Source organism: Marmota marmota, unplaced genomic scaffold (assembly GCF_001458135.2).
Source record: "Marmota marmota marmota unplaced genomic scaffold, marMar, whole genome shotgun sequence".
Classification (NCBI taxonomy): domain Eukaryota; kingdom Metazoa; phylum Chordata; class Mammalia; order Rodentia; family Sciuridae; genus Marmota; species Marmota marmota.
The window spans coordinates 52,759,432-52,780,221 of record NW_026000026.1 but is presented as its reverse complement, the minus strand read 5'-3'; the positions used below and the strand labels follow the sequence as shown (position 1 = coordinate 52,780,221).

The 20,790-nt window shown below is 32.6% G+C and overlaps 1 protein-coding gene across 17 annotated transcripts in view; it reads left to right on the top strand.

The window, feature by feature from the left end:
• The window catches only part of Fam172a (family with sequence similarity 172 member A), a 456,628-nt gene that overhangs the window by 58,617 nt on the left and 377,221 nt on the right, over window positions 1-20,790 (top strand). For 15 of the 17 annotated variants that reach the window (XM_048811402.1, XM_048811412.1, XM_048811403.1 and 12 more), the window contains 2 exons: window positions 9,681-9,782; window positions 11,702-11,802. In XM_048811402.1, coding sequence (XP_048667359.1) covers window positions 9,681-9,782; window positions 11,702-11,802 — 203 coding nt within the window. Of the gene's footprint in view, window positions 1-7,338; window positions 7,385-9,678; window positions 9,783-11,379; window positions 11,434-11,701; window positions 11,803-20,790 lie in introns of those variants that run through there. The other 2 variants (XM_048811407.1, XM_048811413.1) reach the window with 2 other exon arrangements.

Sequence of the window (20,790 nt, the reverse complement as noted above, 5' to 3'; positions counted from 1 at the left end):
GGGGGAAGGTACACTCATACGCTGCTGGTGGGACTGCAAATTGGTGCAGCCAATTTGGAAAGCAGTATGGAGATTCCTTGGAAAGCTGGGAATGGAACCACCATTTGACCCAGCTATTTCTCTTCTTGGACTATACCCAAAGGACCTAAAAAGAGCGTACTACAGGGACATAGCTACATCAATGTTTATAACAGCACAATTCACAATAGCTAAACTTTGGAGCCAACCTAGATGTCCTTCAGTGGATGAATGGGTGAAAAAAAAAGTGGAATTTATACACAATGGAATATTTACTCAGCACTAAAAAATAATAAGATCATGGCATTTTCAGGGAAATGGATGGCATTAGAGCAGATTATGCTGAGTGAAGTTAGCCAATCCCCAAAAAACAAATGCTGAATGTCTTCTCTGATATAAGGGGGGTGACTCAAAATGGCGTATGGAGGAAGAGCATGGGAAGAAGATTATCTCTAGATAGGGAAGAGGGGTGGAGGGATAGGGAGGGAGAAGGGAAATTTCGAGGACGGTGGAAGGAGACCCTCATCGTTCAAATTACATGTATGAAGATGTGAATTTGGTGTCAACATATCTTGTATACAGAGATATGATAAATTGTGGTATAAAGGTGTATTAATAATTGTAATGCAAATAATATTAATAAGAGAGCTCATGTAAAAAATAAATTAAAAAAAATCAACCTTGCATTCCTGGGATGAACCCTACTTGATCATGATGCACTATCTTTTTAATGTTTTTCTATGTGATTTTCCAGAATTTTTGTGTCTATGTTCATTAGTGATATTGGTCTGAAGTTTTCTTTTTTGATGTGTCTTTGTCTGGTTTTGGTGTCAGGGTGATGTTAGCCTCATAGAATGAGTTTGGAAGGGTTTCCTTCTTTTCAGTTTCATGGAATACTTTGAGGAGTATTGGTGTTAATTCTTCTTCGAAGGTCTTGTAGAACTTGGCTTAGAATCCATTTGGTCCTGGGCTTTTCTTGATTGGTAGGCTTTTGACGGCATTTTCTATTTCATTACTAGTAATTGATCTGTTTAAGTTGTGTATGTCCTCCTGATTCAGTTTGGGTAGGTTACATGTTTCTAGAAATTTGTCAATGTCTTCAAGGTTTTCTATTTTATTGGACTATAAGTTTTCAAAGTACTTTCATATTATCTTCTGTATTTCAGTGTGTCCATTGTGATATTTCCTTTTTAATTATGTATTTTAGTAATTTGAGTTTTATTTCTTTTTCTCTTTATTAGTATGGCTAGGGTTTATCAATTTTATTTGTTTTTTTTGAAGAACAAACTTTTTGTTTTGTCAATATTTTGAATTGTTTCTTCAGTTTCTATTTCATTGATTTCAGCTCTGGTTTTAATTATATCCTGTCTTCTGTTTTTGTTGTTGTTTCCTCTTTTTCTAGCGCTTTATGTTGTATTGTTACGTCATTTATTTGTTGACTTTTTGTTCTTTTAATGAATGAGCCCAGTGTAGTGAACTTTCCTCTTAGCGCTGCCTTCCTGATATCCCAGAGATTTTGATATGTTGTATCATTATTTTCATTTACCTCTAAGTATTTTTATTTCATCCCCGATTTCTTCTGTTATCCATTCATCATTCAATAGTATTTTATGTAGTCTCCACATGTTCTAGCTTCTACATATATATTTTAAGTCTAAATTATTGATTATATTATTTAGATCTAGAGTTTCTTTGTTCAGTTTTTGTTTGTAAGATCTTTCCAGTAGCAAGAGAGGTGTGTTAAAGTCACTGAGTATTATTATGTCGTGGTCTATTTGATTCTTGAAGTTGAGAAGGGTTTTTTTTTGATGTATGTAGATTCTACATTGTTTGAGACATAAATATTTATGATTTTTTTATGTCTTATTGATGTATAATTCCCTTAAGTAGTATGAAATGTCCTTCTCTCATTCCTAGTTTTTTTGAGGAATCTCCACACTGCTTTCCATAGTGGTTGTACTAATTTATAGTACCACCAGCAATGTGTGTCTTTTCCACTACATCTTCTCCAGCATTTATTATAGTTTATGTTCTTGATAATTATTCTAATTGGAATGAGATGAAATCTTAGTATATTTTTGATTTGCATTTCCCTGATTGTTAGAGATATTGAACATTTTTTAATACATTTGTTGGTCATTTATATTTCCTCTTTTGGGAAGTTTCTATATTTTTTTTGTCTATTTATTAATTGGGTTATTTGGTTTTTTGGCATTGAGTTTTTTGAGTTCTTCATATATTCTGGATATTAACCCTCTGTAGAGAAGAATAGCTGGCATAGATTTTTTTTCCCATTCTGTAGGTTCTCTTTTCCCTCTTCATCATTTCCTTTGATGTGCGGAAGCTTTTTAGTTTGCTAGTATCCCTCTTATTCTTGTTTTTATTTCTTGAGCTTTAGGCATTTTGTTATCCTTATGTGTTGGGATGTTGACCCTGTACTTTCTTCTAACAATTGCATGTTTATTGGACTAATTCCTATGTCTTTTATCCATATTGATTTGATGTTTTTTCAGGGTGAGAGATATGGATCTAATTTCATTCTTCTACATGGCAGTATCCAGTTTTTCTAGCACCATTTGTTAAACAGATTGTCTTTTCTCCAAAATCCATTTTTTGGCATCTTTATCAAGTATCAATGGGTGTAAGTATTTGGGTTTGTCTCAGTGTTTTCTGTTCCATTGGTCTCCATGTCTGTATTGATTCCAGTACCATGCCATTACTGTTACAACTTGCCGCCGTCTGGCTGCAGCAAACTAACGGGGGTGATGAGCAACTTGTGAAGATTGGTACAGCAGGAGTGGGAGCCGCTTTATTGTCGGACAGTAGAGGTATATATACACTTAACTCATTATACACAGCTTGTTTCAATTAACATCCAGATACATCAATTGGTCATTAAGGAATCCTCATCATCTTAATAATTACACAGCTTAATTTAATTGACATAATCTAGACACAGCAGTGTCAATTTCATGGAATAATTTGAGGAAATCTGGTGTTAGTTCTTCTTTAAAGGTCTGGTAGAACTCTGCTGAGAATGCATCTGATCCTTGTCTTTTCTTTGTTGGTTGGCTTTTGATTGCTTTTTCAATCTTATTACTTGGTATTGGTCTATTTAAAGTTTCTATGTCTTCCTGATTCAATTCAGACAGGTCTTATGTGTCTAGAAATTTGTTAATGCCTTCTAGATTTTGCTGTTTATTGAAGTATAAATTTTTGATCTAATTTTGATCCTCTGTATTTCAGAAATTTCTATGTTTATATCTACTTTACTCTTGAATTTTGTTGATTTGGGTTTGATAGTATCCCTCTTATTCTTGTTTTTATTTTATGAGCTTTAGGCATTCTGTTATTTTATTTCTTGAGCTTTAGGCATTTTATTGATTTGGGTCTTCTGTTTCTTTTGGTTATTGTGATTAAGGATTTATCAATCTTATTTGTCTTTTCAAATAATCCTTTGTTGCTCTGATCCTGTGAGGGTGTTTTTTTTCTCCTCAATTTCGTTTCTGATCTTTATTATTTTCTGTTTCTGATTTTGGAATGAGTTTGTTATTTTTTCCTAAGGCCTTGAGGTGAAGCATAAGTTTATTATTTGGGGCCTCTATATTTTTAATGTATGCACTCATTGCAATAAATTTTCATTTTAGTACTACTTTCATACTGTCTTAGAGATTTTGATATGTTGTGTCTTTGTTTTCATTTGTTTCTAATAATTTCCTGATTACTTCTTTCATGTGTTGATCCATTCTTCATTTAAAAGAATATTGTTTACTCTCCATGCGTTTGTGGTTTCTATTATTTTTCTTACTGTTTATTTCTAGTTCATTACATTATGGTCTGATATGATGCACGGGATTGTAAAATTTTTAAAAAAGTTTTCTAGACTTACTTTTGTATTTGCCTAGAATCTTCATCTAGAATGTGGTCTGTTGCAAAGAAGGTTCCATGAGCTGCTGAGAGGTAAATCAGCTGTTTTGGGGTGAAATACTCTGTAGATGTCTATTAGGTCCACTTGAATTGTAATATTATTAGGCTTTATATATATTTATTGATTTTTATGCTTCAATGACCTGTTTCTTGATGATAGGGTGTCTTGAAATCTTCCAGTATTATTGTATTGGGTTCTAGCTATATATCTTTATTGATTTTATGCTTTGCTGGCCTCTATTGATTAAAAGACTGCATTGAAATCTTCCAGTATTATTGTATTGGTGACTACCTGGGATTTCATGTCAAGGAGTATTTTTTTAACATAATTGAGTGCATTGATATTTGGAGTATATATATTAACTATTAAATTGTTTCATTTACCAGGATATAATGGCCCCTTTTGTCTATTCTGACTAAATTTTGCTTGAAATCAGCTTTGTCATGTGAGAATGCTTATTCTGGCCTGATTTTGGAGTCTGTTTACATGGAATACTTTTTCCCATCCTTTTATCTTCAGCCTTGGAATGTCTTTATCTATGCGGCGAGTTTCTTGCAAATATCATATAGTTGGATCTTGGTATTTGATCCATTCTGCAAATCTATATTTTTTAAATGGGAAGTTGATACCATTTATATTCAGTGTTACTATGGCTATATGTGTTTGTGTTTTGCTAACATTTTTATTTTTATTTTTTGTATTTAATTCTGCCTTGATTCTCATTTAGATGATTTGTCTTCTATTGATCTTCATTTGAGAGTTTTAGATTTTGTTTTGGGGATTCTCTGTGTCCAATTTACCTTTGAATAACCTTGTAGTGCTGGCTTAGTTGTCGTATATTCTTTTTGTTTATCCTTGTCATGGAAGGAGTTTAATTCCCCATCAAATATGAGTAAGATTTGGGCCTGCTTTTTCCTCTGTTAGGCACAGGGTCTCTAGTCTAATTCCTACATCCTTGATCCACTTTGAATTGAATTTTCTGCATGGTGAGAGGTAGGGGTTTATTTTCATTTTGCTGCTTATGGATTTCTAGTTCTCCAAGCACCATTTGTTGAAGAGGCTATCTTTTCTCTAATGTATAATTTTGGAGCCTTTGTCTAGTATGAGATAACTTATTTGTATGGTTTTCTCTGTGTCTTCTGTTCTGTATCATTGATCTATATATTTATTTTCGTGCCAATACCATGACATTTTTGTTACTATAGTTTTGTAGTATAGTTTAAGGTCTGGTATTGTGATGTCTCCTGCTTCACTCTTCAAAGTAGGCCCAAATCATCATCAAGTCAGATTAGGCCCTTACTTCCTTAATAAGACTCCTAAAGTGCAAGAAATAGAATCAAGAATTAATCAAACTAAATTAAAAAGCCTCTTCTTAGCAAAAGAAACAATCAATGAGGTAAAGAAAGAGCCTACATTTTGGGAGCAGATTTTTGCCATAAGCATGTCAGAACACTAATCTCCAGGATGTAAAAAGAACTAAAAAAACTTAACATCAAAAAACCCAAACAACCCAATCAATAAATTGGCTGAGGAGCTAAACAGACACTTCTCAGAAGCAGATATACATTTGATAAACAACTATATGAAAAAATGTTCAACGTCTCTAGTAATTAGAGAAATCCAAATCAAAACAACTCTTAAGATTTTATCTCACACCAGTCAGAATGGCAGTTATCAAGAATACAGACAACAATAAATGTTAGCAAGGATGTGGGGGAAAAGGCATACTCCTACATTCCTGGTGGGACTGCAAATTGGTGCAACCACTCTGGAAAGCGGTATGGAGATTCCTTAGAAAACTTGGAATGGAACCACTGTTTGATATGGAAGTTTTGAATGTTCTTTTTCTGGGTGGGGTTAATTCAGGCTACCAGAAATAGAGCTGAGAGTTCTATCTGATATCTCATATTATAAAGTCTTTTCATTCTGACTGTTGAATGCACAGACTATTTGTAGCTCTATGTGTACTTCAGGAATCATTCAGCCTGCTTCTTTCCCTGTCCTGTCCTGTTTTCCTCTCCTATAATGTACTGGATAAATACTTAGTCAGAGACAGAATAAAATCACTCTGTAGCTCTGCTCAGTAATCTCTCTGAATAAACTGTACCCTTTGCCCTCTTTTGTTTTTGCACCCAAACCTAGTCACCTTGGATTATTCAAATTTTGATCTATATCTTCTCACTTAGCAGGATTCTCATTCTTTGTTTGCATTTCTATTTCTCCTGTGTCTTCAACCTTCTCTAGACAATAAACTAGTGCAATAGAAAGATTTGTCTCATTTGTTTCTTTCAGTGAACACAGTTCTGCCTTTTGTGCAACCTCTGAAAACTGTTCTTTCACATATAGTATCCTAGTTATTTAAGGAGAGTAGGAAGAATCTAGTTCCTGTTTTTCTATTTTAGCCAGAAGTAGAATTCCAGTAATGGTTTACTCATCTAGGTAATACATTTTAATAAAGAATCCAAGTGATTTTTTTTTTATTGCGGCAAGATACACATATATAAAATTCAAAATTTAAACCATTTTTAAGTGTACAGTTCTGTGGCATTATGTACATTCATATTGTGCATTCTTCATCATCATGCATCTGTAGAACTGTCTCGTCTTGTGAAACTGAAACTGTCTTAAATACTAACTCCCATTTCCCTCTCCTCCTGTCTCCTGGAAACTACCACTTTATTTTTTTTTCATCTCTATGAGTTTGATTTTTCTAGGTAGCTAATATACATGGAATTGTACAATATTTGTCCTTCTATGACAGTTAATTTCACTTCACGTACTGTGTTCAAGGTACTTTCATGTTGTGTCAGAATGCCGTTCCTTTTATTCCTAATAAGGCCGAATAATATTTTATTGTATGTATATGTCGTATTTTGTTTATCTATTTGTATTAGCCATGGTTTTCCAGAAAAACAGAACCAGTTGTGTGTGTGTGTGTGTGTGTGTGTGTGTGTAAAATGTGTTGCAATGAACTGGCTTACATAGTAACAACAAGGCTGAAAACTCCCAAGTTTGCATTATGGAAGGAGAGCTAATAGTGTAGTTCCAGTCCAATCCCAAAATTCTGTGAGAGAGCTAGTTGTGTAAGTTCCAGTTTAAGCCTGAAAGCAGGAGAAAACCAATGTTCCAGCTCAAGGATAGCAGGACAGAAAGTTCATTCTTCTTTATTCAGCCTGTTTGTTCTATTCAGGCGTTCATACCATTAAGTGAGGCCCACACATCCTGGAGAAGGAAATCTGCTTTACTTCATCAACTAATTCAAATGTTTTATCTGAAAACATTCTTACAGACACACCCAGAATAATGTTTTACAAAATATCTGGGCACCCTGTGTCCTAGTTAGATTGATACATAAAATTAACCATTACTCTATTCCTTTGTTGATGTATACTTGGGTTGCCTTTACCTTTTGATGATAATGAATACTACTGCTGTGAACACTGGTTTACAAATATCTGTTTGAGTCACTACTTTTAGTTCTTTTGGGCATGAAAGAGTATTTTTTTGTACTACTGTTGCATATGCTTAGGTTTAAAATTCTAGTTGCTAAATCACTTTAATCACTAGAGCCACGTTTCAGAAAAAGACAGTTGTGTCATATCTGATGCAAATTTAGGTTGTATGGATTCAACTGCTCTATTTTATTGGTTATTGAGGGAATTTTCTATAGATATCTTTAATTATACTTGATTTTGGAGTTATCCACTGCATTTAGAACCTGATTTCAGAGTAAAATACAATTTTACAGCATTGCTTTCTTTTAACAAAGGAGGAAAATAATTTTGACAGTTCCTTTCTATGTATCTTGTCAATGCTAATGAAATAAAAAATTTCTGTATCAGGAATTCTAGTTGACAGTGGAAAATTTTTAAGAATTTCATTTTTAGTTTAGTTTGTCATTTGTAGGAATATTTTGAGCAAAGCAAAAAAGCACATTTCTGTATTCACACTGTTCTTTGTGGAGAAAAAGGGAAAACAGAATATTATAAGGTTGATAAAGCAAACAATTAAGGGAGCAATGAGTTAGGTTTTGGGAGATATGTTTATTTAATTAATCTGATTTACATTTTTGTATTATATATATTTGAAGTTTATTTTTTAAAAATTTTGATTTTCGAAATGATTCTGATGACATACAGTGAGAACTTTTGTCACATTCTTATATGAGATACCATTAAATACTTGTTGATAGACTTATTCCAGGGCTGGAGTAGTAAACATACAAGATGAAACTGGAGCTCACAGAAAGTAAGAAAATGCTCAAGAAAACAGATAAGATAATATTATGTCAAAAGGTCACAGGAGACAACTAGAAGAGCTTACAGTGACCATGGCTGGAACAATTTTGGAGGGAAAAAAGCACAGGATTGAATTTTTACTTAACCTATACAATAAATATCCATGAGTCTATACTGATATAAATGATTAATAGTAATTTATGTAAATGTGGACAGATGAATTTTCTATACATAAGAATTATAAATAATGTATGTAGATGTTCCTTACTCCAGGAGGTAGAGCATAATTCTATCCTTATCTTCTTGAGAATGGACCAGATTTAGTTGCTTTTAAAGAACAGGTTATATATAAAAAGAGAAAAATAGTAACTTAGTGGAGAATCCTGGAAAATGCAACCTTAACCACGTGATAAGGTTAACATCACCAGTGATGTTCTGTGGATACATGTTCCTCTTGACATGATGTATTAAGAAGTTCAGTTCCCTTTCTGGTTTTCTTTCCAGAAACTCATAATTCTAAACTAGTGAAAGGATAAACTTCATCTATAAAAACATCAGATATACTTAAATTGAGGACAGTTCTACAAAACACCTGATCATTATCCTAAAAAAATGTTAAGGTCACAGAAAAGAAGGAAAGGAAGAAACTGTCACAGACTAGACAGAGGAGACCTGGGAGAAATGATAACTTTGTGCCATTTAGATTCCTGAATGGAATCCTGGGACAGAAAATGATCATTAATGGAGGAACTGGTGAAATATCAATAACATCTAGGCTTTAGTCAGTGGAGTATGCCAAAGTTGGTTTCATTGTTTTGACAAGTGTATTATGGCCACATAAATGTGAACATTATGGAAACTAGGTAAGGGCATACAGACACTCTGTGCTATCCTTCAAAATTTCCGTAAATCTAAAACCATTCCAAAATAAAATTTTGGAGTTTTGTTTATTTTAAAAAATCATTTGCAGATTTATTTTTGATTGTGTGAAATCAAACCTTATGGAGAATAAACTATTTTGTGTCAATCAGTTTTCTCAAGTTAGCATATTTCTTCTTACTATTTCCCCCTAAAAATGGAACAATATGCTATATTACTATTAGATTTTTCATTACAAATCTAATGTGATTTACTGTTAGATTTATAATAATTGTCCTCATTCATTCATAAGGTTTCATTTGGATGTAAGATTTAATGGTCTTTTAAAAGTGATATTAATTTCTAAAACTTACAATAATAGATCTCTATTTTGAAGAGAGGTTAATTTAGTATAGTGGCTTATCAGATATAAGTCATGATTGTTTTGAGAACTATTATTTTTAAAGTACTTATTGTGCTTGATCATAATATAGCATTTTGGGACTTAAAATTAACTGCATTTTCAGTTAAAAATATATAAAAACTTAATAGAACAAAAGAATACTTAATAATTTAAAATATAATTTTTATTGTTAACTATGAAATGAATATAAATAAGTTTCATATTTCTTTTCTAGACTTATTATCTAGAATAGATTTGGATGAACTAATGAAAAAAGATGAACCACCTCTTGATTTTCCTGATACCCTGGAAGGATTTGAATACGCTTTTAATGAAAGTAAGTGGTATATGGTCTATGCAAAATTTATTTTACAATGTTAATAGCATAGGATTGATATGTGCTTACCTTGAAGGTCAGCTAGAATGTTTTATGAATTTCTTTTGAGAAATAATGACTTAACCTTGAATGGTAAAAATCCTTCACTTGAGTGAAAGAACCAAGTAACAATTTCCTATAGTTGTCAAGTCATGTTAACTGATTGACGTGAATTTGATTCAGTTTATGCTTTTCAACCTTGAGTATTCAACTCTCTGATATCCATTGGAAACTCCTAACTAAATTATACTGAAAGATGTTACTGTTTCACACAGTAAAAGTGAAGTTGCTGGAAATAATTATCTGTGACAATATTTTAAAACAAAGTACTCAATTTTCCATGATTTTTAAGGCAACATCCTTATCTTAGAATTTACTAATTAGGTTCTAATAAGAATAACTTTTGTACTTAAGATGTGGAAAAACATATCATCAATTGATTAAAGTATATTTCTGGAATAATAAATAACATACTGTCACACTTGAAAGGTGATGTTATTATAGGGTAGGTGGCATTAGAGTTGTAGTTTTCTACGTGTTGCTCTGCATTAATCAAATTGATGATCTGTCATCACTGAATCAGTGGATATCCCTTTATAGGTGTTAGGGCTTCAGTCTCTGAATGCTAGAATATTGAGTGAGTTTCAACAGAAGAAAATAGAAACTTTGCTTTTTTTCAGATGTTAATTTTCATGATTTTTATAAAGAATATTTTATACCAATATATGTGTAAGTAATAATGTTGTGTTGCCTCGTGGGGAGTAAATGTTAAAGCAATTGGCCTATGGTTCGTTTCGCTCCTGATTACCAGAACAATATTCCCAGGAAAAGATAGCTAGTCTTTTCTCCTTGTAAACATGCTAACAATTAAACTTTTTAGTAAATCAGATGAATATTTGCTATGAGTAGAGTCTTTTGTCTGCGGAATACTTTCAGCAGGATGACTGGTTTAACATTACTCATAGTAAACAGACCTATGGTGTTTGTTGTATGGGGCATATAGCTCTGAAAACTATCACATAAGCAATGTAAGTCTTTGGCATATAATATGGAAATATTTTATGATCACATATTCACCAATGTGTCAAGGTATCTGTCTACCTCATGTAAGTGACCTTATTTAGTTTGGGCTAAAGAGTACTATACTGTGAAAGGAAAGGCCCTTGGGGGAAATGTCAGAACATCCCCGATCTCTCCCTGTTGTACTTATGCAGCTTGATTGCTTGTATGCTTGAGTTATTAGTAAAGCTTAGTCATTATCAGTAAAGACCTCTGATTTGTATGATTTGTTCATCTAAATTTGTAGTAGCTCACTACTTCTCTCCAATTTCCATTTGATATCTTACTCATATTTCAAGACCTACTTGACAAATGTAGAAACCTTCTGAACCTTATTCTAACCTGTAGAGATTCATCATTTTCCCAAAATCATCCTAGACATTATTGTCTGCATGAATCACCTGTAGAACTTTTTAGATTGTTTGTTTAATTCATTTGGGTTTGTTTAACTTTCTGAAAAATTATTTAGCTTTTTAATGCTTATGCTTTTATTCCACAGGTATGTAGGCTCTATGCTCCTTGAGGACTAGCACCATTTTGATGGCAATATCTGGTAGAGATTCTTATTCATAATAGGACCTAAAATATTGATAGTGTGCTTTATATTAGTAAAATGAAAATCAAGAATCGCTTTGATTACTTAGGGACTATTGTTCTATAATAGCAATGGGCATGTACCATTTTGAAGTCTGAAAAAGAATTGGGGAAAAATAAACTGTTCTGAGGAGAATGTTTAAATTCTTATCAGGCATTATTTATTTTACTTTGATATTATTGTAAATTAACTCTGAATTATAGCAACATTCTTTGTTGTTTTTTAGAGGGGCAGTTAAGACACATAAAAACTGGGGAACCATTTGTTTTTAATTACCGGGAAGATTTGCACAGATGGAACCAGAAAAGATATGAGGCTCTGGGAGAGGTATGTCACATATACTCTTTTAACTTTGTGTTTTCCAATTTTAAATATTCAAAATAAATAAATGCCGTGTTCTTCTGACGGCATCTATAAGATTGTGCAGGCTCAACCTGTTATCTTATAAGCAGTATAAAATCTCACAAAGACCCTCGAGAGTTATTGACAGTATTGTCTAGCATTTATAATTTGAATATATTCAGTGACCAGAATAATTTCTGCCTTATATAAAAATTATGCTATGTACATATATGAATGTACCACAGTGAATTTCACCTTTATGTATCTCCATAAAGCAGGAATTTAAAAAATAACTATGAATTAATAGAAGAAAGAGCAATAAGTATAGGAAGGAGAACAGAGAAAGGTAGTTAGGGAGCCAAAGGGGAAATACTAGGGACTAAAGTAGATCAGTTTATATTCCATGCATATATGGTTATCCAAAAAGAACCCCAATATTATGTTAATTATGATACACTAATAAGAACAAAAAAAGTTATAAAAAAATCTTTCCCAGTTCCACTTGAATTATATGTGTAAACTGGTTATATTTTTATTATAGAATAATCTTTCTATAATGGCCTTGTAGTATAGCTAGTGTTTTTTAATTGATTTTAAATGTGGCTTATATTTTACTCCTTTTCATGAGCCTTGTGTACCAACTTGCTTGGACAAGTTGCTGTTTTCCAAACATACCTTGTCCTTTTTTGGCATCTACATTTTTTTTTTTTTACTCTCAACCTGTATCCTTCAACATCATTTGTGTCTAAACCCAGCTTGTGTATATTGTTAAATTATACAGTGTGTAAATGATTTCTTTCTCCTATGATTATATACTTAATTATTTGGTTATATGGAGGTCACAGAGTTATTCTTGGTGGATTTTATTCTATGAGACTTAAAATAATTTTGAGTTTTCATTTTAATTATTATTTATATAGTGAGAGCATATTCTGTATTATCTACATTACCACCACTGTGCCTGCATTCAGATTTGTGTTCATGATCAAATTGGCTCTAATTAATCACCCCAAATCACAGCAGTTAACTATTATTACAATGTTTTTAGATTAATGTTTTATGAAGTTAGTGTTTCTTAGATCAATTTTTCATATCTCTGGTTGTATACAAAGTATATTCACACCAATTTGTGTCTTTATACGTGTACTTTGGATAATAGTGTTCATCACATTCCACAATCATTAATAACCCCATGTCCCCTCCCTTCCCCCCAACCCCTCTGCCCTATCTAGAGTTTGACTATTCCTCCCATGCTCCCTCTCCCTATTCTTCTATGAATCAGCTTCCTTGTTTTGTTTTGTTTTTTAGTTTTATTGATTTATTTTTTAAAATACATGACAGTGGAATGCATTACATATATAGTTTTTTATATCTTTGTATATGGAGTATGTTCACACCAATTCATGCCTTTATACATGTACTTTGTTTTTTTTTTTTTTTTTTTGCATTACAATTCTTATTACACATATATACCACAATTTTTATATCTGTTTATATATAAAGTATGTTGACACCCAATTCGAGTCTTCATACATGTACTTTGGATAATGATGTCCTTCACATTCCACAGCCCTTACCGGTCCCCTGCCCTCTTCCTTTCCCTCCCCTCTTCCCTGTCTAGAGTTCATCTAATCCTTGCATGCTCCTCTTCCCTACCCCACTATGAGTCAGCCTCCTTATATCAGAGAAAACATTCGGCATTTGTTTTTTGGGGATTGGCTAACTTCACTTAGCATTGTCTTTGTCAATGCCATCCATTTACCTGCAAATGCCATGATTTTATTCTCTTTTATTGCTGAGTAAAATTCCATAGTGTATATATGCCACTTTTTTTTAATCCATTCATCCACTGAAGGGCATCTTGAATCAGCTTCCTTATATCAAAGAAAACATTGGCATTTGGACTTTTGGGATTGGCTAACTTAGCATTATCTTCTCTAACTCCATCCATTTACCTGAAAATGCCATGGTTTTATTCGAAGGGAGGCCTTTTTATCTTCTGACTTTGATTTCTTTTTTTCAGTGTCCTGTGATTTTCCTGTAGAGATCTTTCACCTCTTTGATTAGATTTATTCTTTCCTGTGTCCTTATAATATTTGTTGTATAATAAATGAATGTAATAGAATTTCATACATTGTTAAGTATAAATTCTGAATATGTATATTTTAGAAGAGTTTCCTAAATTTAGAAATTCAAACATAAAGGGGGATATTTTATTATTATAAGAAAGAAAAACTATAATGTAACTTTCCTGTTTGTAAAGCTAAACAACTTTTTAATTATTTCTATTTCAATCCAATTTAAGATCATTTTGGACTATTAAAGCTTTATTGACTAAGATTATTTGATAGAAATAGTATATATTTAACATTCTATTAGAAAATTTTAACCTTTATATTGAATCTTCAGTATAATTTAGAAAGTGGAAGATCTTGTAGAACTAAAGAGTTCAAACAGATAAACTTATATTTAAATTCTAGAAGTATCTTAGTATTTTGTTTCTAGTTTTCTAGTTCTAGTTTTTCTGCATATAGATGCACTGAAATCATCCTCTCTCTTTATCAGTGGGTCAAGGGGAGAAGTCAAAAGAGAGTACAAATCTGAGTTTTCTCCCTAAATGCATGCTTTAATAAAAGCTTTTGATATGCTTAATATTGAAGTTTTAAGGAACATTTTAACTTCAACTGGCAATCTGGAGAAAAAAAAAAACCCTTCTGTTTTTGTTTTTTTTTTTAGCATTTTTCTACTTAATACCAAGTTTTGTCTTTAGCTGAGAACTATATATATGTTTCAGAACTGCTGTTTTAGTTTATGTTTATTTGTCTCTTAAAGAGATTATTATAGCAGTCATTCAGCAGAAATTGTTTTTAAGATTTGTTCCTGGAATACTCTATCATTTCTATGTAAATTAAACTTATTGTATAAGTAAAATAAATTGATATGTCAGTTTGATTTTACAATGCCATTCCATATTGCACAAAAGAATACATTCATACAATCATATTTCTATAGTCAAACAAATGCTTTTGCTAATACATATATATTTTATACTATCTATGACTAAAAATACATAGCCCTTATAAGTTTTGATGATTTCTTTAAATGTAGAAAGATACTGTCAGCTTAAGGAGGTGGGAAAGTGGTATTAAAGGGTAATTTTCAAAATAGAAATCTTTAGTGTACATGTATTAGAGTAGAATGTCAAGCGATAATGTTTCTGTTGGGCTCAATGAGAATGAATAGAAAGCTATCATATTAAATAGTAAATGGCATGGTAGAAACGGCACATAACTTGTGAAATTTTCTTAACTCTCATGTCAATACTGAATTTCTATTAAATGGAAAATTTAAAATCCACCAGAAAGATTTAAAATCTTACAGTGTAAGGTCTTACACTGTAAGATTTTATTCGTTCCTGGGTTGATTCTTTGCATTTTCTTTGATGTACATCTTGGTAGCCTCTTAAGATGTGCCAAATAAGAAAATAGCAACAATTAGGTAGTCTGTAACATTGGCTCTTTATTAACGAATAGGATCACTTTCACAGAAACAAATAAGGGCATAATACTCCCTCTAGATCAACATTAGTAATATGTCCATTAAATGGTGGAAAATTACCAGAAATATTAAATTTTTTAAAATGTGATTTATTAAAGAATGTGGGCAAATGGAACTTACAGGGTTTTTTTCAGTTGGCTATTCTGGTATTTAAAACGAGGAATAGTTGAAAGTCAGGAACAATACAAATTATCACTATTTTAATAATCAAATATTTGAATATACAGCTATCTGCATATAGTGAATACTTTCATGATGTAAAAATAATACATTTCATATTGTACTGGCTATCAGGAATTTTGCATTCTTATTTTTTCTAAATCACATTGTTGAGACTTTAAGTAATAATATTTATATGCCTTCACTGTAAAATGGGAATAAAATTATATGTACTATTATGGAGAATAAGTGAGGTGGTACATATGATATCATTTTATGTTCATTAGGAGCATAGAAGGAAAATAGAACTACATTGTTTAAGAATATTTCTAAGTAATCTTTATTATTGATATTATAAATGTTTAATTTCTTGTTTATCTCTGTCCTCTCCTTGTCCACTGTCAGAGACTGACATCAAGCATATGTTTCTTTAGTGGATATAAAGAAATGACTATTGGCCCAGAATTAGTTAGCAGTCTCCTTTGACTTATATTTTATTCTGACATCAATTACTACAAGTGAAATACCAGTAATTACATCTTACTAGTTAGTTTAGAATTGGAAAAAAAAGTCACTGAAGTAATTTTCTGTATTCTTTTATACACACACACACACACACACACACACATATTTTTTTAGTGGTTTTATTTGTTTGTTTGTTTATATGTGGTGCTGAGAATTGAACCTAGTGCCTCATACATGCCAGGCAAGTGCATTATTGCTGAGCTGCAGCCCCAGACAAATTTTCTGTATTCTTTGATAAAGAAAAACTACAAGCGTCTTAAAACAATGTGTAATTGACATGTGATTAGGCAGTAGGACCAATTGAACAGCAATGTCTAGACACAGAGAAAGCCCAAATACACATGGAATTTTAGTTTATGTTGGGTGCAATCCTAAATTACTCTAGGGAAAGTGTGATTTAGTAATTGATAGATAATTGCTCATTAGAATATATAATTTGACCCTTCATCACAATGTACAGCAAAATGAACTCCAAATGAATCAGAGATCTAAATGTAAAAACTGAAATAAAATTTACCAACCCCATAGCATTGATTAGAGTCTTGAAATAGCTCCTAGTAGCAATGATAGTGGTTTTAAAATAATTGTTTCCTATTAAAACAACCTGAGTTCTTTAGAGAAATGTTTAGTTCCAGTGTGAGGTAAGAAATGAATGTCATAAGTCTAGAATATCTTATCTTAGACCACCAGTGAAGCTTCCAAAGATTACTTGTTTTTCTAAAACTTGGGAATAAAAAGATAAACAAGCAAACAAACCAACCATCCCTCTAAACCAAATAATATCCCAATCCTTCAAACCCCACTGAACTCAACCAATAGATAAAAGGCATGAACAAGTAGTTCACAGGTAAGGAAATGCAAATGCTTTTTAAGCTTATGGAACGATGTTAACTTCACTTATTATGTTCAACTTAGTCAATGAGACTGTACAGAAATAGGACTTCTTATATAGTGCTGGTGGGAATATAAAAGAGTAAATCCCTGTGATGGGAAATTGTCATAACTTACAGAACTGCTTGAGATGCATTTTACCTATTATAGGAGAAAGGAAGGGAAAGAAATACATATATCTGTTGTTTGTTTATTTTTGTTGGGGAAAAAAGGAGGAATAAACTCAGTGGAGGCAAGCAAAAGGATTTCCAAGCGTGAGAATATAGTGCATTGTTGGTGGTTATGGAGATACAAAAGCCCGGTGTAAAGACCAGAGAGAGGCTTCTAGGAGCTAATTGTATCTCCCAACTGACAACCAGCAAGGAAAAATGGATCTCAGTCCTTAGAACTGCAATGAACTGCATTTTCCCAATGACTGAGTAGCAGATTCTTTCTGGAGCCTCCTATTAAGTAATACTTTGATTTTCATCTTCTGAAACCTGGAGCAGAGAAACCAGTAGAACCAACCCAGGATTCTGCTATAAATTGAGGGTGCTAAATTGTGTTGTTTAATTTGTCACAGCAATAATAGAAAACTAGTGTATAGCTTTCAGTGAAATAATTGATTCATATAAGGATCATCAAAGAATGCCAATTCTTTTAGATGAAAGGATATGAGGGAATAGAGTATTTGCACATTTTTTACTAAATTACTAAAGTATCACCATATATTTCTTACAATTTTAAAGGGGAAAATATATATCTTAAAATAGAGATCTAGCTATCAGCACTGTATGTAAGTGAACAAAGTTAATATCACTAGTAATAGAATGGTTTGACATTATATGTTTTCTGAAGTGATGCAATTTGAAGCACACAAAGTTAACTATGCATATTCTTCTTATGTAAATTGAATGTGACCATAATAAGACCCTTAGATGTATTTTTCAATTCTGATGAAATACAGGGGATAAATAAAAAGTTAAACAATACTATCAAATTCAGAGCATGGGACATATTAAAATATAGTTGACCTGGTATCATCAAAAAGTGGATGTCATTAAAAATAATAAGGTGTACTTGGGTGCAGTGGCATATGCCTGTAATCCCAGCAGCTCTGGGGGCTGAGACAGGAGGATCACAAGTTCAAAGCCAGTGCCTCACCATTGCTGAGGCACTAAGCAACTCAGTTAGACACTGTCTCTAAATAAAATACAAAATAGGGCTGGGAATGTGGCTCATTGGTTTGCCCCTGAGTTCAATCCCTGGTACCTAATAATAATAATAATAATAAGTATGTGTTAGAGATCAGAGAAATTGTTATATGCAAAAAACCAGGAAACCTAATAAGCAAATACACTGTATGAACTTCTAAGGGATATTGACTTCAAAACTAATAATACAAAAATTAAAAAAAAAATATTCATTTTAGGGCCAGTTGGGAAAGAATCATTAAAATTTTTTTTCAGTGAGATAATGGCATTATAGTCACATAGTAAAATGTTCTTATTCTTATGTAAACTATTTAGGGAGAAAATCATGATGCCTGAAAGTTATTTTTAAATGTTTCTTTTAAAAGAGAGGAAAGCACAAAAATAAAAAAGAAGACAATATGGCCAAATGTTAACAGTTGTTTAATCAAAGTGGTAGGTGTAAAGGTATTTATTGTACTATTTTTCAGTTTGTTTGAAAATTTTTGAAATTAAATATTAGGGAAAAAGAATAAGATGTAGGAAATTTAAAAGAGATTCTCTTAGGTAAGTGAGCCTGGTTCATTGGTTAGTTCACTTTACTATTATTTGATAATACTGTTTTATTTTGGACTCTACCAATACAGGATTTGAAATAGTTGTCTCTTGATATCTGAGTAGGATTTGTTCCACTACCCCCATGAACACAGATATTTGCAAATGCTCTTAAATACCTTATTTTATTGTTTCTTTATCTGAGAAAAAACTTTTTAGTTTGAGTAAGTCCCATTTGTTGATTCTAGTTATTAACTTTTGTGCTATGGGTGTCCTATTGAGGAATTTGGAGCCCGACCCCACAGTATGTAGATCGTAGCCAACNAGTGAAGCTAGCCAATCCCTAAAACACAAATGCCAAATGTCTTCTTTGATATAATTAGAGCAACTAAGAACAGAGCAGGGAGGAAGAGCAGGAGGAAAAGATCAACTTTAAACAGAGACATGAGGTAGGAGGGAAAGGGAGAGAAAAGGGAAATTGCATGGAAATGGAAGGAGACCCTCAGGGTTATACAAAAGAACATACAAGAGGAAATGAGGGGAAAGGGAAAAATAATACAAGGGGGAGAAATGAAGGTCAGTAGAGGGGGTAGAGAGAGAAGAGGGGAGGGGAGGGGAGGGGAGGGGGGATAGTAGAGGATAGGAAAGGTAGCAGAACACGACAGTCACTAGTATGGCAATATGTAAATCAATGGATGTGTAATTGATGTGATTCTGCAATCTGTATATGGGCTAAAAATGGGAGTTCATAACCCACTTGAAGCAAAGTGTGAAAGATGATATATCAAGGACTATGCAATGTTTTGAACAACCAACAATAAAAAAAAATACCTTATTTTAAATGGTGTAGTATTTGCATATAGGCTACATGTGGTCCTCTGATATACTTTAAATCATCTGTAGCTTACTAATACAGATGCCAGTGCTATCTAATATTTGTCATAATATATCATTTAGGGAATATTGAAAAGAAAAAAAAAGTCTGTATATGTTCAGTTCAGATACCTTTTTTCACCTGAATATTTTCAGTGCCCAGATATTGACATCTATAAGTGCAGAACCAGCAAATAATGGAGGGCCAGCTGTACTTTTCTCTGGAATAAAAGCAACTACCATACCACTTGAATTATCTCCAAATAGTTTGATCTGTTGCTTTAGGGATACTTTGCTTATTATTTTACCTAGGGCAAACGTGCATTTGGAGTCATGGAGGGAGTGAAATAGTTAGGTGAGTATAGTGAATGACAGTCTTCCGTGAGTCTCTCATGCTCCTACATTTATTACTGGATGTGCCAAGAGCTTAAGGACCTTTTTCATGGGTCATTTCTCAGGATTGTATTTATACCGAGCAATCTTGAGTAATAAAATGTCTCTTTCTGGGAGAGAATAGGCTTGCTTACCACTTGCTATAAAATGGTAGTCTCCTAAGCTCTGCATGACTCGATTTTGACCCAAACCATTGTGTGAGTAACATCCTCTTATGATCATGTCTCATGAACCCTAAGGAGCTAGGGTCCAGGGACCCAATGCAAACAGACTGATGCTGTGTTATGATTAATAAAATACTTTCTTTGTCTTTTACCAAGGAGCATTTATCTGCTAACGGGTATCCACAAAACAGTAACGGGGTAATAAATTAGCTATGAAGTACAGTAAAATCACATCTCAGAGCCTTCTGTGATGATTAAATTTTCAGTAAGTAGATCTTCAGTAATTCTTTTGTTTTCATCTGTCTTTTCACTTCTGTTGCTCATTGGACCTTGCATTTTCAGAGTCTGAAGCTCCTGCGTTCTGTGGGGCCATCAACCTGCTTTCCTTATTTAAACATAGAGTGCTAACATTCATTCAGCTATTTAAGTCAGAAACTTCATAGTCCTTTCTTCGTTATCTTTAACTCATGACCATCTTACCTTCTTCAGATCATAATTTTCCCTATCTTTACTTCTATTGGGTTAGCTTAAGTCTGTATCTCTTAATTCTACTATAGTAATTCATTACTGCCATGGATTGAATTGTGCCATTTGCTCCTAAATTCATATGGTAAGGCCCTAACCCCTAATGAAGTTGTATTTGGAGGTAGGACTTTTAGGAAGTGGCTAAAATTAATTGAGGTTAG